Genomic DNA, 18,960 nt, shown 5'->3' with positions numbered 1-18,960 from the left:
ACGGCGCACACATTGAATCACCCTGCCCACCTTCAAGTGAGAGTTAACATATGGAACAACCATCTTGGCATCTCTCCCAAAAAATATGGGACACTCTATTTTGTAACACTCCATTTTCTAGACACCAGGAGAACAAGTTTGACATTGTTTGAAATGCACAATGCAAATCGATGTGCTGCATTCTATCTAGTTTTATATTTTTCCTTTTGTGTAATTCCTGCCTGTTTTTGCAGCATTGTTTGAAATGCACAATGCAAATCGATGTGCTGCATTCTATCTAGTTTTATATTTTTCCTTTTGCATAATTCCTGCCTGTTTTTGTGGCATTGTTTGAAATGCACAATGCAAATCGATGTGCTGCATTCTATCTAGTTTTATATTTTTCCTTTTGCATAATTCCTGCCTGTTTTTGTGGCATTGTTTGAAATGCACAATGCAAATCGATGTGCTGCATTCTGTTTAGTTTTATATTTTTCCTTTTGTATAATTCCTGCCTGTTTTTGTAGCATTGTTTGAAATGCACAATGCAAATCGATGTGCTGCATTCTATCTAGTTTTATATTTTTCCTTTTGCATAATTCCTGCCTGTTTTTGTGGCATTGTTTGAAATGCACAATGCAAATCGATGTGCTGCATTCTATCTAGTTTTATATTTTTCCTTTTGTATAATTCCTGCCTGTTTTTGTAGCATTGTTTGAAATGCACAATGCAAATCGATGTGCTGCATTCTATCTAGTTTTATATTTTTCCTTTTGCATAATTCCTGCCTGTTTTTGTGGCATTGTTTGAAATGCACAATGCAAATCGATGTGCTGCATTCTGTTTAGTTTTATATTTTTCCTTTTGTATAATTCCTGCCTGTTTTTGCAGCATTGATTGAAATGCACAATGCAAATCGATGTGCTGCATTCTATCTAGTTATATATTTTTCCTTTTGTATAATTCCTGCCTGTTTTTGTGGCATTGTTTGAAATGCACAATGCAAATCGATGTGCTGCATGCTATTTCGTTTTATATTTTTCCTTTTGTATAATTCCTGCCTGTTTTTGTAGCATTGTTTGAAATGCACAATGCAAATCGATGTGCTGCATTCTATCTAGTTTTATATTTTTCCTTTTGCATAATTCCTGCCTGTTTTTGTGGCATTGTTTGAAATGCACAATGCAAATCGATGTGCTGCATTCTGTTTAGTTTTATATTTTTCCTTTTGTATAATTCCTGCCTGTTTTTGCAGCATTGATTGAAATGCACAATGCAAATCGATGTGCTGCATTCTATCTAGTTATATATTTTTCCTTTTGTGTAATTCCTGCCTGTTTTTGCAGCATTGTTTGAAATGCACAATGCAAATCGATGTGCTGCATGCTATTTCGTTTTATATTTTTCCTTTTGTATAATTCCTGCCTGTTTTTGTAGCATTGTTTGAAATGCACAATGCAAATCGATGTGCTGCATTCTATCTAGTTTTATATTTTTCCTTTTCGTTTTATATTTTTCCTTTTGTATAATTCCTGCCTGTTTTTGCAGCATTGTTTGAAATGCACAATGCAAATCGATGTGCTGCATTCTATCTAGTTTTATATTTTTCCTTTTGTATAATTCCTGCCTGTTTTTGTAGCATTGTTTGAAATGCACAATGCAAATCGATGTGCTGCATTCTATCTAGTTATATATTTTTCCTTTTGTGTAATTCCTGCCTGTTTTTGCAGCATTGTTTGAAATGCACAATGCAAATCGATGTGCTGCATGCTATTTCGTTTTATATTTTTCCTTTTGTATAATTCCTGCCTGTTTTTGCAGCATTGATTGAAATGCACAATGCAAATCGATGTGCTGCATTCTATCTAGTTATATATTTTTCCTTTTGTGTAATTCCTGCCTGTTTTTGCAGCATTGTTTGAAATGCACAATGCAAATCGATGTGCTGCATGCTATTTCGTTTTATATTTTTCCTTTTGTATAATTCCTGCCTGTTTTTGCAGCATTGATTGAAATGCACAATGCAAATCGATGTGCTGCATTCTATCTAGTTATATATTTTTCCTTTTGTGTAATTCCTGCCTGTTTTTGCAGCATTGTTTGAAATGCACAATGCAAATCGATGTGCTGCATTCTATCTAGTTTTATATTTTTCCTTTTGTATAATTCCTGCCTGTTTTTGTAGCATTGTTTGAAATGCACAATGCAAATCGATGTGCTGCATTCTATCTAGTTATATATTTTTCCTTTTGTGTAATTCCTGCCTGTTTTTGCAGCATTGTTTGAAATGCACAATGCAAATCGATGTGCTGCATGCTATTTCGTTTTATATTTTTCCTTTTGTATAATTCCTGCCTGTTTTTGTAGCATTGTTTGAAATGCACAATGCAAATCGATGTGCTGCATTCTATCTAGTTTTATATTTTTCCTTTTGTATAATTCCTGCCTGTTTTTGTAGCATTGTTTGAAATGCACAATGCAAATCGATGTGCTGCATTCTATCTAGTTTTATATTTTTCCTTTTGTATAATTCCTGCCTGTTTTTGTAGCATTGTTTGAAATGCACAATGCAAATCAATGTGCTGCATTCTATCTAGTTATATATTTTTCCTTTTGTATAATTCCTGCCTGTTTTTGTAGCATTGTTTGAAATGCACAATGCAAATCGATGTGCTGCATTCTATCTAGTTTTATATTTTTCCTTTTGTATAATTCCTGCCTGTTTTTGTAGCATTGTTTGAAATGCACAATGCAAATCGATGTGCTGCATTCTATCTAATTTTATATTTTTCCTTTTGTATAATTCCTGCCTGTTTTGTAGCATTGATTGAAATGCACAATGCAAATCGATGTGCTGCATTCTATCCAGTTTTATATTTTTCCTTTTGTATAATTCCTGCCTGTTTTTGTAGCATTGTTTGAAATGCACAATGCAAATCGATGTGCTGCATTCTATCTAATTTTATATTTTTCCTTTTGTATAATTCCTGCCTGTTTTTGTAGCATTGTTTGAAATAAAATATATATATAACCACCTTTAGAGGCCATTTTTCCCCGCAAAGCGGGGGTTGGCCTTTTTCGGGCACCGTGGTTGTTGTTGTTTTTCGGTCCCCTTTTTGAAGCAATGTTTTACGGCCGGATGCCCTTCCTGACGCCAACACTTTTTGCCGCCTTTAACGACAAACAGGGAATTGCCAGTGAACTGGTACTCAATTTGAAATGCTTTGAAATGCACAATGCAAATCGATGTGCTGCATTCTATCTAGTTTTATATTTTTCCTTTTGTATAATTCCTGCCTGTTTTTGCAGCATTGATTGAAATGCACAATGCAAATCGATGTGCTGCATTCTATCTAGTTTTATATTTTTCCTTTTGTATAATTCCTGCCTGTTTTTGTCGCATTGTTTGAAATGCACAATGCAAATCGATGTGCTGCATTCTATCTAGTTTTATATTTTTCCTTTTGTATAATTCCTGCCTGTTTTTGCAGCATTGATTGAAATGCACAATGCAAATCGATGTGCTGCATTCTATCTAGTTTTATATTTTTCCTTTTGTATAATTCCTGCCTGTTTTTGCAGCATTGATTGAAATGCACAATGCAAATCGATGTGCTGCATTCTATCTAGTTTTATATTTTTCCTTTTGTATAATTCCTGCCTGTTTTTGCAGCATTGATTGAAATGCACAATGCAAATCGATGTGCTGCATTCTATCTGGTTTTATATTTTTCCTTTTGTATAATTCCTGCCTGTTTTTGTGGCATTGTTTGAAATGCACAATGCAAATCGATGTGCTGCATTCTGTTTAGTTTTATATTTTTCCTTTTGTATAATTCCTGCCTGTTTTTGCAGCATTGATTGAAATGCACAATGCAAATCGATGTGCTGCATTCTATCTAGTTATATATTTTTCCTTTTGTATAATTCCTGCCTGTTTTTGTGGCATTGTTTGAAATGCACAATGCAAATCGATGTGCTGCATGCTATTTCGTTTTATATTTTTCCTTTTGTATAATTCCTGCCTGTTTTTGTAGCATTGTTTGAAATGCACAATGCAAATCGATGTGCTGCATTCTATCTAGTTTTATATTTTTCCTTTTGCATAATTCCTGCCTGTTTTTGTGGCATTGTTTGAAATGCACAATGCAAATCGATGTGCTGCATTCTGTTTAGTTTTATATTTTTCCTTTTGTATAATTCCTGCCTGTTTTTGCAGCATTGATTGAAATGCACAATGCAAATCGATGTGCTGCATTCTATCTAGTTATATATTTTTCCTTTTGTGTAATTCCTGCCTGTTTTTGCAGCATTGTTTGAAATGCACAATGCAAATCGATGTGCTGCATGCTATTTCGTTTTATATTTTTCCTTTTGTATAATTCCTGCCTGTTTTTGTAGCATTGTTTGAAATGCACAATGCAAATCGATGTGCTGCATTCTATCTAGTTTTATATTTTTCCTTTTCGTTTTATATTTTTCCTTTTGTATAATTCCTGCCTGTTTTTGCAGCATTGTTTGAAATGCACAATGCAAATCGATGTGCTGCATTCTATCTAGTTTTATATTTTTCCTTTTGTATAATTCCTGCCTGTTTTTGTAGCATTGTTTGAAATGCACAATGCAAATCGATGTGCTGCATTCTATCTAGTTATATATTTTTCCTTTTGTGTAATTCCTGCCTGTTTTTGCAGCATTGTTTGAAATGCACAATGCAAATCGATGTGCTGCATGCTATTTCGTTTTATATTTTTCCTTTTGTATAATTCCTGCCTGTTTTTGCAGCATTGATTGAAATGCACAATGCAAATCGATGTGCTGCATTCTATCTAGTTATATATTTTTCCTTTTGTGTAATTCCTGCCTGTTTTTGCAGCATTGTTTGAAATGCACAATGCAAATCGATGTGCTGCATGCTATTTCGTTTTATATTTTTCCTTTTGTATAATTCCTGCCTGTTTTTGCAGCATTGATTGAAATGCACAATGCAAATCGATGTGCTGCATTCTATCTAGTTATATATTTTTCCTTTTGTGTAATTCCTGCCTGTTTTTGCAGCATTGTTTGAAATGCACAATGCAAATCGATGTGCTGCATTCTATCTAGTTTTATATTTTTCCTTTTGTATAATTCCTGCCTGTTTTTGTAGCATTGTTTGAAATGCACAATGCAAATCGATGTGCTGCATTCTATCTAGTTATATATTTTTCCTTTTGTGTAATTCCTGCCTGTTTTTGCAGCATTGTTTGAAATGCACAATGCAAATCGATGTGCTGCATGCTATTTCGTTTTATATTTTTCCTTTTGTATAATTCCTGCCTGTTTTTGTAGCATTGTTTGAAATGCACAATGCAAATCGATGTGCTGCATTCTATCTAGTTTTATATTTTTCCTTTTGTATAATTCCTGCCTGTTTTTGTAGCATTGTTTGAAATGCACAATGCAAATCGATGTGCTGCATTCTATCTAGTTTTATATTTTTCCTTTTGTATAATTCCTGCCTGTTTTTGTAGCATTGTTTGAAATGCACAATGCAAATCAATGTGCTGCATTCTATCTAGTTATATATTTTTCCTTTTGTATAATTCCTGCCTGTTTTTGTAGCATTGTTTGAAATGCACAATGCAAATCGATGTGCTGCATTCTATCTAGTTTTATATTTTTCCTTTTGTATAATTCCTGCCTGTTTTTGTAGCATTGTTTGAAATGCACAATGCAAATCGATGTGCTGCATTCTATCTAATTTTATATTTTTCCTTTTGTATAATTCCTGCCTGTTTTGTAGCATTGATTGAAATGCACAATGCAAATCGATGTGCTGCATTCTATCCAGTTTTATATTTTTCCTTTTGTATAATTCCTGCCTGTTTTTGTAGCATTGTTTGAAATGCACAATGCAAATCGATGTGCTGCATTCTATCTAATTTTATATTTTTCCTTTTGTATAATTCCTGCCTGTTTTTGTAGCATTGTTTGAAATAAAATATATATATAACCACCTTTAGAGGCCATTTTTCCCCGCAAAGCGGGGGTTGGCCTTTTTCGGGCACCGTGGTTGTTGTTGTTTTTCGGTCCCCTTTTTGAAGCAATGTTTTACGGCCGGATGCCCTTCCTGACGCCAACACTTTTTGCCGCCTTTAACGACAAACAGGGAATTGCCAGTGAACTGGTACTCAATTTGAAATGCTTTGAAATGCACAATGCAAATCGATGTGCTGCATTCTATCTAGTTTTATATTTTTCCTTTTGTATAATTCCTGCCTGTTTTTGCAGCATTGATTGAAATGCACAATGCAAATCGATGTGCTGCATTCTATCTAGTTTTATATTTTTCCTTTTGTATAATTCCTGCCTGTTTTTGTCGCATTGTTTGAAATGCACAATGCAAATCGATGTGCTGCATTCTATCTAGTTTTATATTTTTCCTTTTGTATAATTCCTGCCTGTTTTTGCAGCATTGATTGAAATGCACAATGCAAATCGATGTGCTGCATTCTATCTAGTTTTATATTTTTCCTTTTGTATAATTCCTGCCTGTTTTTGCAGCATTGATTGAAATGCACAATGCAAATCGATGTGCTGCATTCTATCTAGTTTTATATTTTTCCTTTTGTATAATTCCTGCCTGTTTTTGCAGCATTGATTGAAATGCACAATGCAAATCGATGTGCTGCATTCTATCTGGTTTTATATTTTTCCTTTTGTATAATTCCTGCCTGTTTTTGTCGCATTTTGAAAAAAAAAAACAAAAAAAAAAAACTAGTTTCCTTTTGTATAATTCCTGCCTGTTTTGTAGCATTGTTTGAAATGCACAATGCAAATCGATGTGCTGCATTCTATCTAGTTTTATATTTTTCCTTTTGTATAATTCCTGCCTGTTTTTGTAGCATTGATTGAAATGCACAATGCAAATCGATGTGTTGCATTCTATCTAGTTTTATATTTTTCCTTTTGTATAGTTCCTGCCTGTTTTTGTAGCATTGATTGAAATGCACAATGCAAATCGATGTGCTGCATTCTATCTAGTTTTATATTTTTCCTTTTGTATAATTCCTGCCTGTTTTTGTGGCATTGTTTGAAATGCACAAGGCAAATCGATGTGCTGCATTCTGTTTAGTTTTATATTTTTCCTTTTGTATAATTCCTGCCTGTTTTTGTAGCATTGATTGAAATGCACAATGCAAATCGATGTGCTGCATTCTATCTAGTTTTATATTTTTCCTTTTGTATAATTCCTGCCTGTTTTTGTAGCATTGTTTGAAATGCACAATGCAAATCGATGTGCTGCATTCTATCTTGTTTTATATTTTTCCTTTTGTATAATTCCTGCCTGTTTTTGTAGCATTGTTTGAAATGCACAATGCAAATCGATGTGCTGCATTCTATCTAGTTTTATATTTTTCCTTTTGTATAATTCCTGCCTGTTTTTGTAGCATTGTTTGAAATGCACAATGCAAATCGATGTGCTGCATTCTATCTAGTTTTATATTTTTCCTTTTGTATAATTCCTGCCTGTATTTGCAGTACGTAATGATAATTTGAATAGCATTTTAAAATGTTACACATGTACTTCATCACTGCTTTCAAATGTGCACAGATTGTAATGCAATCTCCTCCTGTCATCCATGGCCTTATCTTTTCCAGACATGCAGACATTTTTGCCGACCTTTCACCTTGTATTTCTCCTCCCACCCTCCCTCGTTAACCGGGCTGCCCACACAGCAGATGGGGCTTTGCACTTGCTTGTATCTGTCAGTCTGTCCAGGCACTACCTATTGAGTTTGAACACGTGCTGCTTTTGCCCATGTCTGTGATTGTGGACCATTTCATCTCAGAAATTATCTAACAGTGTTTGACTTTGATGCCAATTAGGAAAAAGTACACAAATATTTTAAAATAATTTGTTTAATGGCCATTCTATCTCCATGAAGGGGAAGCAGGCCAAATAAAAATGTTCCAATTGTTCCACACAGCTGCTTTTCAAATGGTATAGAAGCACAAAACAAATGAATCAAACATATATCGACTTTTGCCCAAAATTCTGTTAATAATCCCAACAACTGAAAGTGTGAGTTGCTACGGCCTTCTCTTTGAAAAAGCACTTGACGAAGCTGAGGCAATTTGCCAATCATTTTGTTCGGAAATAAAATACCTTGAATGGTGATTGATCCGCCATAGAGAAAAGAGAAGCTTACGTTCTGGGCCGTACCCTTTATCGGCGTAAGAGATCCTTACTCTTCATCAGAGACCTCTCTTGCTCTGATGAAGGGTAAGCCCCAGAACATCAGCTTCTCTTCTCCATGGCGGATCAATCACCATTTAAGGTATTTTATTTCCTATTTGTTTTGACTTATTTTGCCGCCCACACAGATCACTAATTTTGTGCTCGTTTTTTGGATACAGAATCGAGGCTCGTTTAAGGGCTAACACATTGAACATGAAAACATGCACAGACACATAAAACATGCAATGAAGGGAGCGGGAGACAAGAGGGGGAGAGAGGGAAGCACACAAGCACAACAACAGTAGAGAACAGGGACGTCGGTAGATCTGGGGGAGGAGGGAGGGGTACATGGTATAAAGAAAATGAACACTTCTAGGAATTTCAGGAAAGAAGATGGGGATTTAAAGAGGCGGATTTGGAATGTTTTATCAGGGGTAGAAAAGATCAAGGTTTTGGATGGGGGAAGATAAGAGGTGGTGGTGAACAGCTGTTTTAAAGACTTGGAGGGAGGAGTGGGATTGAAGAGAGTGAGGGAGTTTGTTCCAGAGGCGAGAGAAAAGAGGAATGAATGACTGAAGGTGAGCAGAGAGTCTTGATTTTGGCAGTTTCACCAGAAGAGGGTTGCTGGCAGATCTTGTGCGTCCTGCAGGAATATTTGGGGGACAGAGCACAGACAGAACAGGGGGAGCAAGGTTGGAGAGGAGCCGGTAGCAGACAGAAAGACCACCTTACCTGCCTGTGGTGAGAGAGAGAAAGGCTCTCAGAATCAGCTTCATCGCAGAAGATTACAATGATGCTGAATGCTTTGGTTTCAACCGCGTGAAGCTGTGCTAGGTGTGAGGCAGGTGCACCAGCCCAGAGGGGAGAGCAGTATTCCATTGAGCTGCGGATGAAAGCTTTGTATGTGGTGAGGAGCTCAGAAGTGCCCAGAAAGGACTTAGCATGACGGAGGATGCCCAGTCGGCGACTGGCTTTGGAGGCCAGCTTGGAAATGTGGTTTTCCCAGGAAAGATCATGACAGATAGTGAGACCCAAAAGCTTGACTGACAGAACTTCTTCAAGAGGATTGTTCAGAAAGTAGATGGGCGTGCTGTCCAGACGGTCTTTTCGAAGAGACAAAGTGAGAGTGTGAGATTTGTCAGGTTTGAAAACACATGTTCCACTTGTTTGACCAGTTTGTGATATTGTCCAGGTCTGCAGAGAGTGAAGAGGCTGCTGCCTGCCGATCTGAGGGATGGGGTATGGAGTGGCAGAGAGTGGTCATCAGCAAAGAGATAGAGAGGTTTTTGCAGAGAGTCAGAGAGATTATTAATGAAGACCAGAAAAAGCACAGGGCCCAGAACACTGCTTTGGAGAACTCCAGCCTGAACAGGAAGGGGAGAAGAGATAATTCTATTCAGGGCCACACGTTGACTGTGACCAGAAAGGAAGTCTGCAAGCCATGCATGGAGGATTCCATGGTTACTATACGAGGAGAGTTTGGTGATCAGAGCGGGGTGCCAGACCATATTGAAGGCACGAGATATGTCAAAGGAGACGGCTCTGATTTCCTGTTTGGCATTGAGGACCTCCATCCATTGTGGAGACAGCAGAAGCAGCATGTCCAGAGTGGAATGGCCTGGTCTGAATCCAAATTGATGATCTGAGTTCAAGCCATTGGAGAGAGAGGAAGGATTTAATGTCAGAGGCGATGATGGATTCCATGACCTTGCTGATTATTGGGAGCAGGCTGATTGGTCTGTCGTTGCGAGGATCTGTTTTTGCACATTTTTTGTGTAAAGCGGTGATGTCTGATTTCCAAGCTGATGGCAGATGACCTTGAGCAAAAGAGAGGGTGAAGAGAACAGAGAGAGGGTGAGATAGAGTGGCAGAGCAGGATTTTAGGACATGTGGGCTGATGCCGTCTGGTCCAGGTGCAGAATCGGAGTCGAGGATTGACAGAAACTTCTCCACCTTGTCAGGAGAGAAGGACACAGAGTCCAGGAGCAGCTGGGTTCGACTGGGTACGGTGGGCACAGAGATGGGTTTTGGACACAAGATTAATTAGCGATTACAATCTTTACAAATAGCATAATTATCATAATTATATTATTATTATATAAATTATTATTATTATATAAAATGTATTAAAGTATTATATAAATGCTATAAATTATTAATTATTATTATTATATAAAATGTATTAAAGTATTATATAAATGCTATAAATTATTAATTATTATTATTATATAAAATGTATTAAAGTATTATATAAATGCTATAAATTATTAATTATTATTATTATATAATTATGATATAAAGATCATAATTACAATTAGCGATTATAAGAATTAGTGATTACATTCTCCTATTTTGGCAGGAAGTTGTTTGAATCTGTGCACACTTGCCATGTACCTTCCCCACAACCCAGAAAATCCTGTGAACTACTCTGATAATAATCATCAGTGATTATGAACAGTTTGCTTGTTGTTTAATGTTGTGCCGTGTGAATGAAGCATGTGCTATGCCATCCTTAAAATCTTCCCCAAATCGAGATTTTAATAACATCGCTGCATGTCGTCCCTAGCTCTACAAAAAGCCTGATGTCCCACTGTACAAGAAGTTAAGATCATGTGAGTTGCCATGGCAATCCTTTCCACCAATCTAACGATGTTTGAAATGGCTGAGGAGGCTATGTTGTTGTGATCTCATAGTAATTATCCTCATGGTAAACTATTGCCCACCACCCACCACCCACACCATCTTTCCTCACGCTGCGCAGGTGTACTGGTGGATGTGAAGCCTCTGTCCGGATGTGAACCGACCATGTGCAACTGCAAGATTCCCATTGGACCAGATGAAAAGGGTTGTTCTGAGGAGTGCCTCAACAGGTCTGCTGACACCATCATTCACATCTTGCAAATGTCCACCAGTTTTTCTTTTTTCTGATCCATTTTTTTCCTTTGTCTTTATCCATTTTTCTGATTCCTTCCTTTGAAATTACTAGTTTCCTTTGCCTGACTCCACCTTTTTCCACGATGATGTTATGAATTTATTACGCATTATAAACCGGTATTTTTTTTAATGCCGTTTACTCTTGCCTCTTAAAAACCGTGTTCATGCTATTTGTATGACGAGCTTGGTTACCCAAATTAATAGAAGTACTCTGAAATGTAATAGCAATTACACCTTTTGGGAGATTAGAATGGAGAATAGCCCACATTAGTGGTGTCATCTCAGTGCACATATTTGCCGCAGGGTGGCACTCTTGTCTTTAAACCTTGAGGCGGACACTGACCTTTGACTGTTTTATTATAAGTTATATACAAGTAGAGACACTGAAAATGAGAGCTGTTGCATGTTCCTGGTCTTTAAAAACCACCTTTAGAGGCCATTTTTTTTCCCCGCAGGCGGGGGTTGGCCTTTTTCGGGGACCATGGTTGTTGTTTTTCGGTCCCCTTTTTGAAGCAATGTTTTACGGCCGGATGCCCTTCCTGCCGCCAACCCTTTTTGTCACCTTTTACGACAACCAGGGAATTACCAGTGAACTGGTACTCAATTAGCCGACCTCGGAAGGATGACAGGCTGAGTCAACCCCCCTGGCGTTAATTCAGCGATCGACCGGGATTCGAACCCAGGATCCTAAGCTGGCACCCTAGCCGCTAGCCCAACACCAGGGATTCAACACCAGGGACTGGTCTTTAGATGATCTTTAATTTCCCATTCCCATTCCTTCAACTTCTGCATATATATATATATATATATATATATATATATATATATATATATATATATATATATATATATATATATATATATATATATATATATATATACATATATATATATATATATATATATATATATAATATTGTATATCTTCTTTTTGATACAAATTAATCAAACATAGAGCTACTTTTGCCCAAAATGCAGGTAAGAATCCTAATAACCGAAAGTGTGTGTTGCTATATGTTTCTGCATATATCTATTTTATCTGCTTTTCTTTCATCCTTTGTTTATTTCTTCATCTGCAAGTCAGTGTTTTATTTTTTATTTTTTTGCTATTTGCACTTTCTTGCATTCATTGTGTCCTTCAATTTATAAAGGTTGAAAAAGGACTTTGTGGTGTATGCTTTGGTTTACTGGTTCCATGTGGCTGATGAGGACATTGTGTGAAACTGATGTTCAAGACAGCTGTTGACATGAAGTTTGCAAACTGACATGACCATTGCACTCTGTCCATTTTCAGTCATTCTGCATTGTAATGCTCTGTGGGCCTCTCTACCATAACAATAATTCATTTGTTCACTTCAGAATGTAGACTCCATGTTTATTTTTTGGAGATGAATTGTTGAAGAGTGTTGTGTCATGTGCAGGATGATCTTTGCCGAGTGCTTGGCAAGTACATGCCCGTGTGCCGACTGCTGCAGCAATCAGCGCATCCAGCGGCATGAGTGGGTGCAGTGTCTTGAAAGATTCCGAACACTGGGCAAAGGCTGGGGAATCCGCACCAAAGAGGCGTTGCGTGAGGGGCAGTTCATCATCGAGTACCTGGGAGAGGTGGTCAGTGAGAATGAGTTCAGGTGGGCCTCGGTTTGGGAATTTTTTTGTGCAGTCTTAGGCAAACGGATGTCAAACTCAAAATGACTAAGTTTTTCATCAAAGGCTATTGTAGAGTGAACAAAGGAGAGTAAAACGTGTGTGTGTGTGTGTGTGTGTGTGTGTGTGTGTGTGTGTGTGTGTGTGTGTGTGTGTGTGTGTGTGTGTGTGTGTGTGTGTGTGTGTGTGTGTGTGTGTGTGTGTGTGTGTGTGTGTTTATGTATGTACGTACGTGTATATATATATATATATATATATATATATATATCAGCCAATCAATGTCGGACCAACCAATCAATATCTGCCAATCAGCCAATCCATCCCATATTTGTCATCGTCACGAACCTTTATAGGCATAAGTAGTAATGGCTTACATTTCTGCATGCTTACTGCATCGACATTTACTTCCACCCTTTATATAAATTGGCCCAGTCAAAAGTAGGCTGTTCAAAGTTCGCTATGCTGGGTGATGTCACGGCATTCCGACTGGCTGTGATTCAAACCCAGCTGTCACGGGATTATTGTTACCTCCGCCATCGAAGGTGGTATCCGGATCCGATAATTTTTTTTCTTTGTTCCTTTCACATTTCTTTCTACTTTTTCATATTTCTCTTTATTCATTATAATTCTTGCTTCTTCTTTTCTCTCTTTCATTCATCACGAATCATTCTCTCTTTCTCTATCTATCTGTCTTCAGGGAGAAGTGAATTGTTGCAGAATTTTTTTTTCGGGAAGGCTCACTTGGCTGCGGCTGGATGAGTTTGAGGGTAGAGGAGTAGCAGCTGAAACCCGAATCCTATCCAGGTTCATCCTGATGACTCCATCTTTGCTCTTTACCTTTTTGGGGGGGGGGGGGGGGGGGTTCCTTCTGATGACTCCAATGCAGTATTTGGTTTTCTGTTTCATTAAAGTGATTCTTCACGATATATGGGGTCAAAAACTATATGGAGCATGATATCTCAAATAGTTATGAACAGATTTGGATGAAACTTTGTGAACCTGTTGTGGGTGTGTGGCAAAGAAGAATTTGTATAGATTTTTGATTATTACTTTGATTATTTACCTATTGATTTTTGTATTTTTGCACTTGTTTTTTGTACTCTGTCAAAGCGCCTTTGGGCTTCTTGAAAAGCGCTATATAAAATAAATGTATTATTATTATTATTATTATTATTTTGGTGAAAATCCGGTTCTGGATACGAGAATTTTTTTAGTTTTGATACTTCAAAATGTTGTGGACTAGTTACGGCAAAACTTGGTGGGTGAGTTGGTTAGGCAACAAGAACAAGCCGATTAGATTTTGGTTCAGGTCTGGATGCAGATTGATCCAGCATATCAGTGGGATACAAAACATAAGCTGTTCAGCCTGGCGGAGGTATGCAATCCACCAAGTGTCATTCTAGTTTTAACCTTTTACTGGAGGTGGACGGAGGTTGTTTTCACTCATGTTTGTTTGTCTGTGAGCAGGATATCTCAAAAAGTCATGGACAGATTCGGACAAAACTTGGTGGATAGGTTGGGTGTGTGGCGAGGCAGAAATGATTCGATTTTGGTGAAGATCCCGATCCGGATGCAAGAATTTTTTAAAGTGGTTCTTCAGCATTGAGATCAGGCCAAGGTCGATTTTATAGCAGAATATCTCAAAAAGTGGTGGACGGATTATGACAAAACTAGGTGGATGAGTTGGTTAGTTTACAAGAACAAAATTTCATTGTGGTTATGGTCTGGATACAGATCTGGCCTATCGGTGGAATACAAAACGTAAACTGTTCAGCCTTGTGGAGGTATGTGCTCTATTAAGTGCGGTTCTAGTTCTCTTCATTTATTCCTTTTGTTATTTGGATTGTTGTTCTATGGCCCTCCAGGCCTATCAAATGCCATTCCTTACCATCGCACATCCTTACCAGGTATATCCACCAGTTATTAAACATTGGAGTCAGGCAGAGAAGCTGGAAAATGTGAGTAGAGTCTCAAATTTATCTTAATTGTTTTGTAGTTGTTTTTTCATTTTCTTCAAAGCGATTGGGCTCAATGAACTAAGAAATATAATAAAAGTATGACCAAAAATAACCCCAAAAAAGCAAAAATGTCATTTTCCATGACCTTAAACTATGTAAATCTTAAGCCTAACTTTTGACTTTACTTGTCATTTTGGAGATCTTTTAGGTTCAAGGGTACTAGAAATACCTGCTACCTTTGGGGAGTATTTAACAAGTCGCCGTGTCCCTCCCCAACCCCCCTGACCCTTGTAGAGGGGTTGGAGAAGGGGGTTCACCCTGGGTACTACCAACACATAGGCAAAATTTGGTGGAAATTGGGCCAGCCTTGTTTTTGTACATACATACACAGACATACACTACACGCCCAGAAGTACGTGGACACCCGAACATTACACCCGTATGGGCTCGTCAAACATCTCATTCCAAAATCATGGGCATTAAGCGTCTTTGGGCTTCTTGAAAAGCGCTATATAAAATAAATGTATTATTATTATTATTAATATGGAGTTGGTCCCCCCTTTGCTGCTATAACAGCCTCCACTCTTCTGGGAAAGCGTTCCACTAGATGTTGGAACATTGCTGCGGGGATTTGCTTCCATTCGGCCACAAGAGCATTAGTGAGGTCGGGTACTGATGGGAGATTAGGCCTGGCTCGCAGTTGGTATTCCAATTCATCCCAAAGGTGCTTGATGGGGTTAGGGTTAGGGTCAGGGCTGTGCAGGCCAGTCAAGTTCTTCCACACCGATCTCTACAAACCATTTCTGTATGGATTTTGCTTTGTGCACGGGGGCATTGTCATGCTGAAATAGGAAAGGGCCTTCCCCAAACTGTTGCCACAAAGTTGGAAGCACACAATTGTCTAGGATGTCATTGTATGCTGTAGCGTTAAGATTTCCCTTCACTGGAACTAAGGGGCCTAGCCCGAACCATAAAAAACAGCCTCAGACCATTATTCCTCCTCCACCAAACTTTACAGTTGCACTATGCATTCGGGCAGGTAGCATTCTCCTGGCATCCGCCAAACCCAGATTCGTCCATCGGACTGCCAGATGGTGAAGCGTGATTCATCACTCCAGATAACGCGTTTCCACTGCTTCAGAGTCCAATGGCGGCGAGATTTACACCACTCCAGCCGACGTTTGGCATTGTGCATGATGATCTTAGGTTTGTCTGTGGCTGCTCGGCCATGGAAACCCATGTCAGGAAGCGTCCGACGAACAGTTGTTGTGCTGACGTTTCTTCCAGAGGCAGTTTGGAACTCGGTAGTGAGTGTTGCAACCGAGGACAGATAATTTTTACGCGCTCCAGCACTCGGCGGTCCCGTTCTGTGAGCTTGTGTCGGCCTACCACTTTGCGGCTGAGCTGTTGTTGCTCCTGGACGTTTCCACTTCACAATAACAGCACTTGCAGTTGACCGGGGAAGCTCTAGCAGGCCAGAAATTTGACGAACTGACTTGTTGGAAAGGTGGCATCCTATGACGGTGCCACGTTGAAAGTCACTGAGCTCTTCAGTACGGCCCATTCTACTGTCAATGTTTGTCTGTGGAGATTGCCTGGCTGTGTGCTTGATTTTATATATACCTGTCAGCAATGGGTGTGTCTGAAACAGCCAAATGCACTAATTAGAAGGGGTGTCCACTGTCCACATATTTTTGGCTATGTAGTGTATATACATAGTACATACATAAGTACACACATGCATGCATACAGATAATGGCCTGATTAGTCCCCTACCCGCAGGGGACTATAGGTTTGCTCTCCGTCTGCCAACCGTCTGTCCGTTCCACTTGTGGTTTTCCAGACCTTCTTCCCATACCCTTTAACATACTCAACTGAAACTTGGTACATGGCTTTATTATGATAACTTATAGAATAAGTTTGAGTTTTGGGGCGTTTTGTCAATTTTCCATGGATTTATGCCCTTTTTGGAATATGTGAAAGTATCATATATTAAACTTGGGGTGGTTTTCTTTACTTTTTCCCCTTTTTTAACATATTGAACTGAAACTTGGTACATGGCTTTATTATGATAAGTTACAGAACAAGTTCGACTTTCAAGGCGTTTTATCAAGTCGTAAAATTTGTTCAAAAATAAAAAAAAGCATTCATTGGCATTATTAGGAGACATGAATTGCAAAGCAATTCTTGCTCTTGTTTTAAATAGTAGGATGAGAGATTGAAGAACCATGTTTTTCACTTTTTTTAAACTAACTTGATTCAGAATGGGTTTAACCTGGATGACAGTGGAGGAAATTGCATGCAGGTTGAATGTTATCCTTTTAATTATTTTAAGGGTAGTTTAGGTATATAAAGGCAATGTGTTGGTAATTTTGTTGTAAGATGGCAACTGAAGTGTGTGTTTTTTCTATGTAGGAACCGTATGATCGAGCAATATCAGAATCACAACGACCACTACTGCCTAAACTTGGACAGTGGCATGGTCATTGACAGCTACCGCATGGGCAATGAGGCACGGTTTGTGAACCACAGCTGCCAGCCGAACTGCGAGATGCAAAAATGGTGGGTCTCTCAACGAGCCAGGTACATTCGAATGGAATTTTGTTTGCAACGAAATGGAAATATTTATTTTTATTCAATAAATATATTTTTCATCAAAAAGCCTTGATTGATTTTACAAATGAGCAATAAGTAAACTGCTTCAACCCAATGTGTCAAATTGCAGGCACCCATTTCTGTACCAGGTGCGAGAACGCCACCGTGTTTAGGGTCTTGTGATTTAGCAGGAAGCTGGACTTCCCCAATGAAGTGTCTTGAGCCGGATCTTGTTCCTCTCTGCTTTGGAAAAACCCCTCTTCCTTTGTGCAGATGACTCCACATTGTGTCGTTCAGTACCTAATCTCAATGACAGGCATGCAGCAGCTCTATCACTCTGCTAAGTTGGAATTGATCCAGATGCTGATCTGACATGAAATGTGTCTTTCAATCCTGGCAAGTCTCACTGTCTCACCTGTTGCTCTTTCTTTATTTTTTTTTATAACTAGTCAAGGCTCATGGAAGAGTCACTCTGGACACCGTCAAGCTTACCAATTTATTTCCATGGTCAGCCACTGGAAGATGTTTAGATTATTGAACTCTTAGGTTTCACCATTGGCCATGACCTCTCCTGGACTGACTATATGGCATAGCTGGCCTCCAAATCCTCCATCAATCCAAGTAATTCCTTGAAAAATCAGAACTACTCTCAGTCTACAAGGCCTTTGCTCGTAGCTCATTGGAGTACTTGTCTCCCCTTTGTGCTGGCACAACAGCATCACATTGTCTTTCCTGGATTTTGTGGAATCTAAAGGTCTCCTGATTTCCCCATTATTAATCAAAAGTTTGTTTGAAAAGTCACACCACAGACCAGTGGCCTGTTTTATTTATTTATTTATTTATTTTCCTCTCCCTTGATTTCTCAGACTTCCATCACTTCCCAGCTCGTCTAGGATGCAAATTTCTTCCAGTAACCCCCGACTGGTTATCCTCCCTAGATGAAGTCTTATCACCCACCTCCACTCTTTTATTAGTCCCCTACCGGTGTACACCGGAGGGGACTATAGGTTTGCACTCCGTCCCTCCGTCCCTCCGTCTGTCAGTCTGTCAGTCCGTCACGCAAAGAACAGTTTTCCGGACTTTGTTTTCTAAACTCTTAATGCTAATGATTTCAAACTTGGTCCATGGTTTCCTCATGATAAGTTACAGATCAAGTTCGAACTTCACGACGTTTCGATCATTTTTGACAAAGTTATGGCACTTTGATCTTTGGTAATTTCCCCAACAGTTTTCCAGATGACAGACTGCCGGTAGGGGACATGTATTGCAGCGCAATACTCAGAATGCTTGTTCCTCTTTTCTCCTGTTTGTGGAACTCCCGGAGACTTTTGAATCACATGCTTTCCTGCAGGGCTTCAAACAAATGGTGCACCACTGTATCATGTTAACTACCGTTCCTACCCTTGATCTTTTCTACCCCTATTACCCTCGACCTAACTCCTTCCTCTTGCTTACAGGTAAGTTTCCTCCTCTCATTTCTCTCCCCCTCTTATCCTTTTCCCTTTCCTGCTTGTTGTGTCTACCTGTCTACCCTGTGTGTCTACCCTGTTACTACAACGCCCTTTTACTTTGTGTCACATCACTCTTCCGTGAGCCTATATTTTCAATCCCCCCCCAAAAAACGTG

General features: G+C 38.7%; 1 protein-coding gene across 5 annotated transcripts in view; it reads left to right on the top strand.

Moving 5' to 3' along the window:
- LOC137434479 (histone-lysine N-methyltransferase ASH1L) overlaps window positions 1-18,960 on the top strand; it is a 149,159-nt gene that overhangs the window by 81,868 nt on the left and 48,331 nt on the right. For all 5 annotated transcript variants that reach the window (XM_068127522.2, XM_068127525.2, XM_068127523.2 and 2 more), the window contains 4 exons: window positions 10,770-10,815; window positions 10,965-11,073; window positions 12,559-12,765; window positions 17,155-17,301. In XM_068127522.2, coding sequence (XP_067983623.2) covers window positions 10,770-10,815; window positions 10,965-11,073; window positions 12,559-12,765; window positions 17,155-17,301 — 509 coding nt within the window. The remainder of the gene's footprint in view (window positions 1-10,769; window positions 10,816-10,964; window positions 11,074-12,558; window positions 12,766-17,154; window positions 17,302-18,960) is intronic.

Source organism: Myxine glutinosa, chromosome 10, assembly GCF_964187855.1.
Source record: "Myxine glutinosa chromosome 10, kmMyxGlut1.1, whole genome shotgun sequence".
Lineage (NCBI taxonomy): Eukaryota > Metazoa > Chordata > Myxini > Myxiniformes > Myxinidae > Myxine > Myxine glutinosa.
The sequence above is the reverse complement of the archived record's forward strand: the minus strand, read 5'-3'. Positions and strand labels throughout refer to the sequence as shown.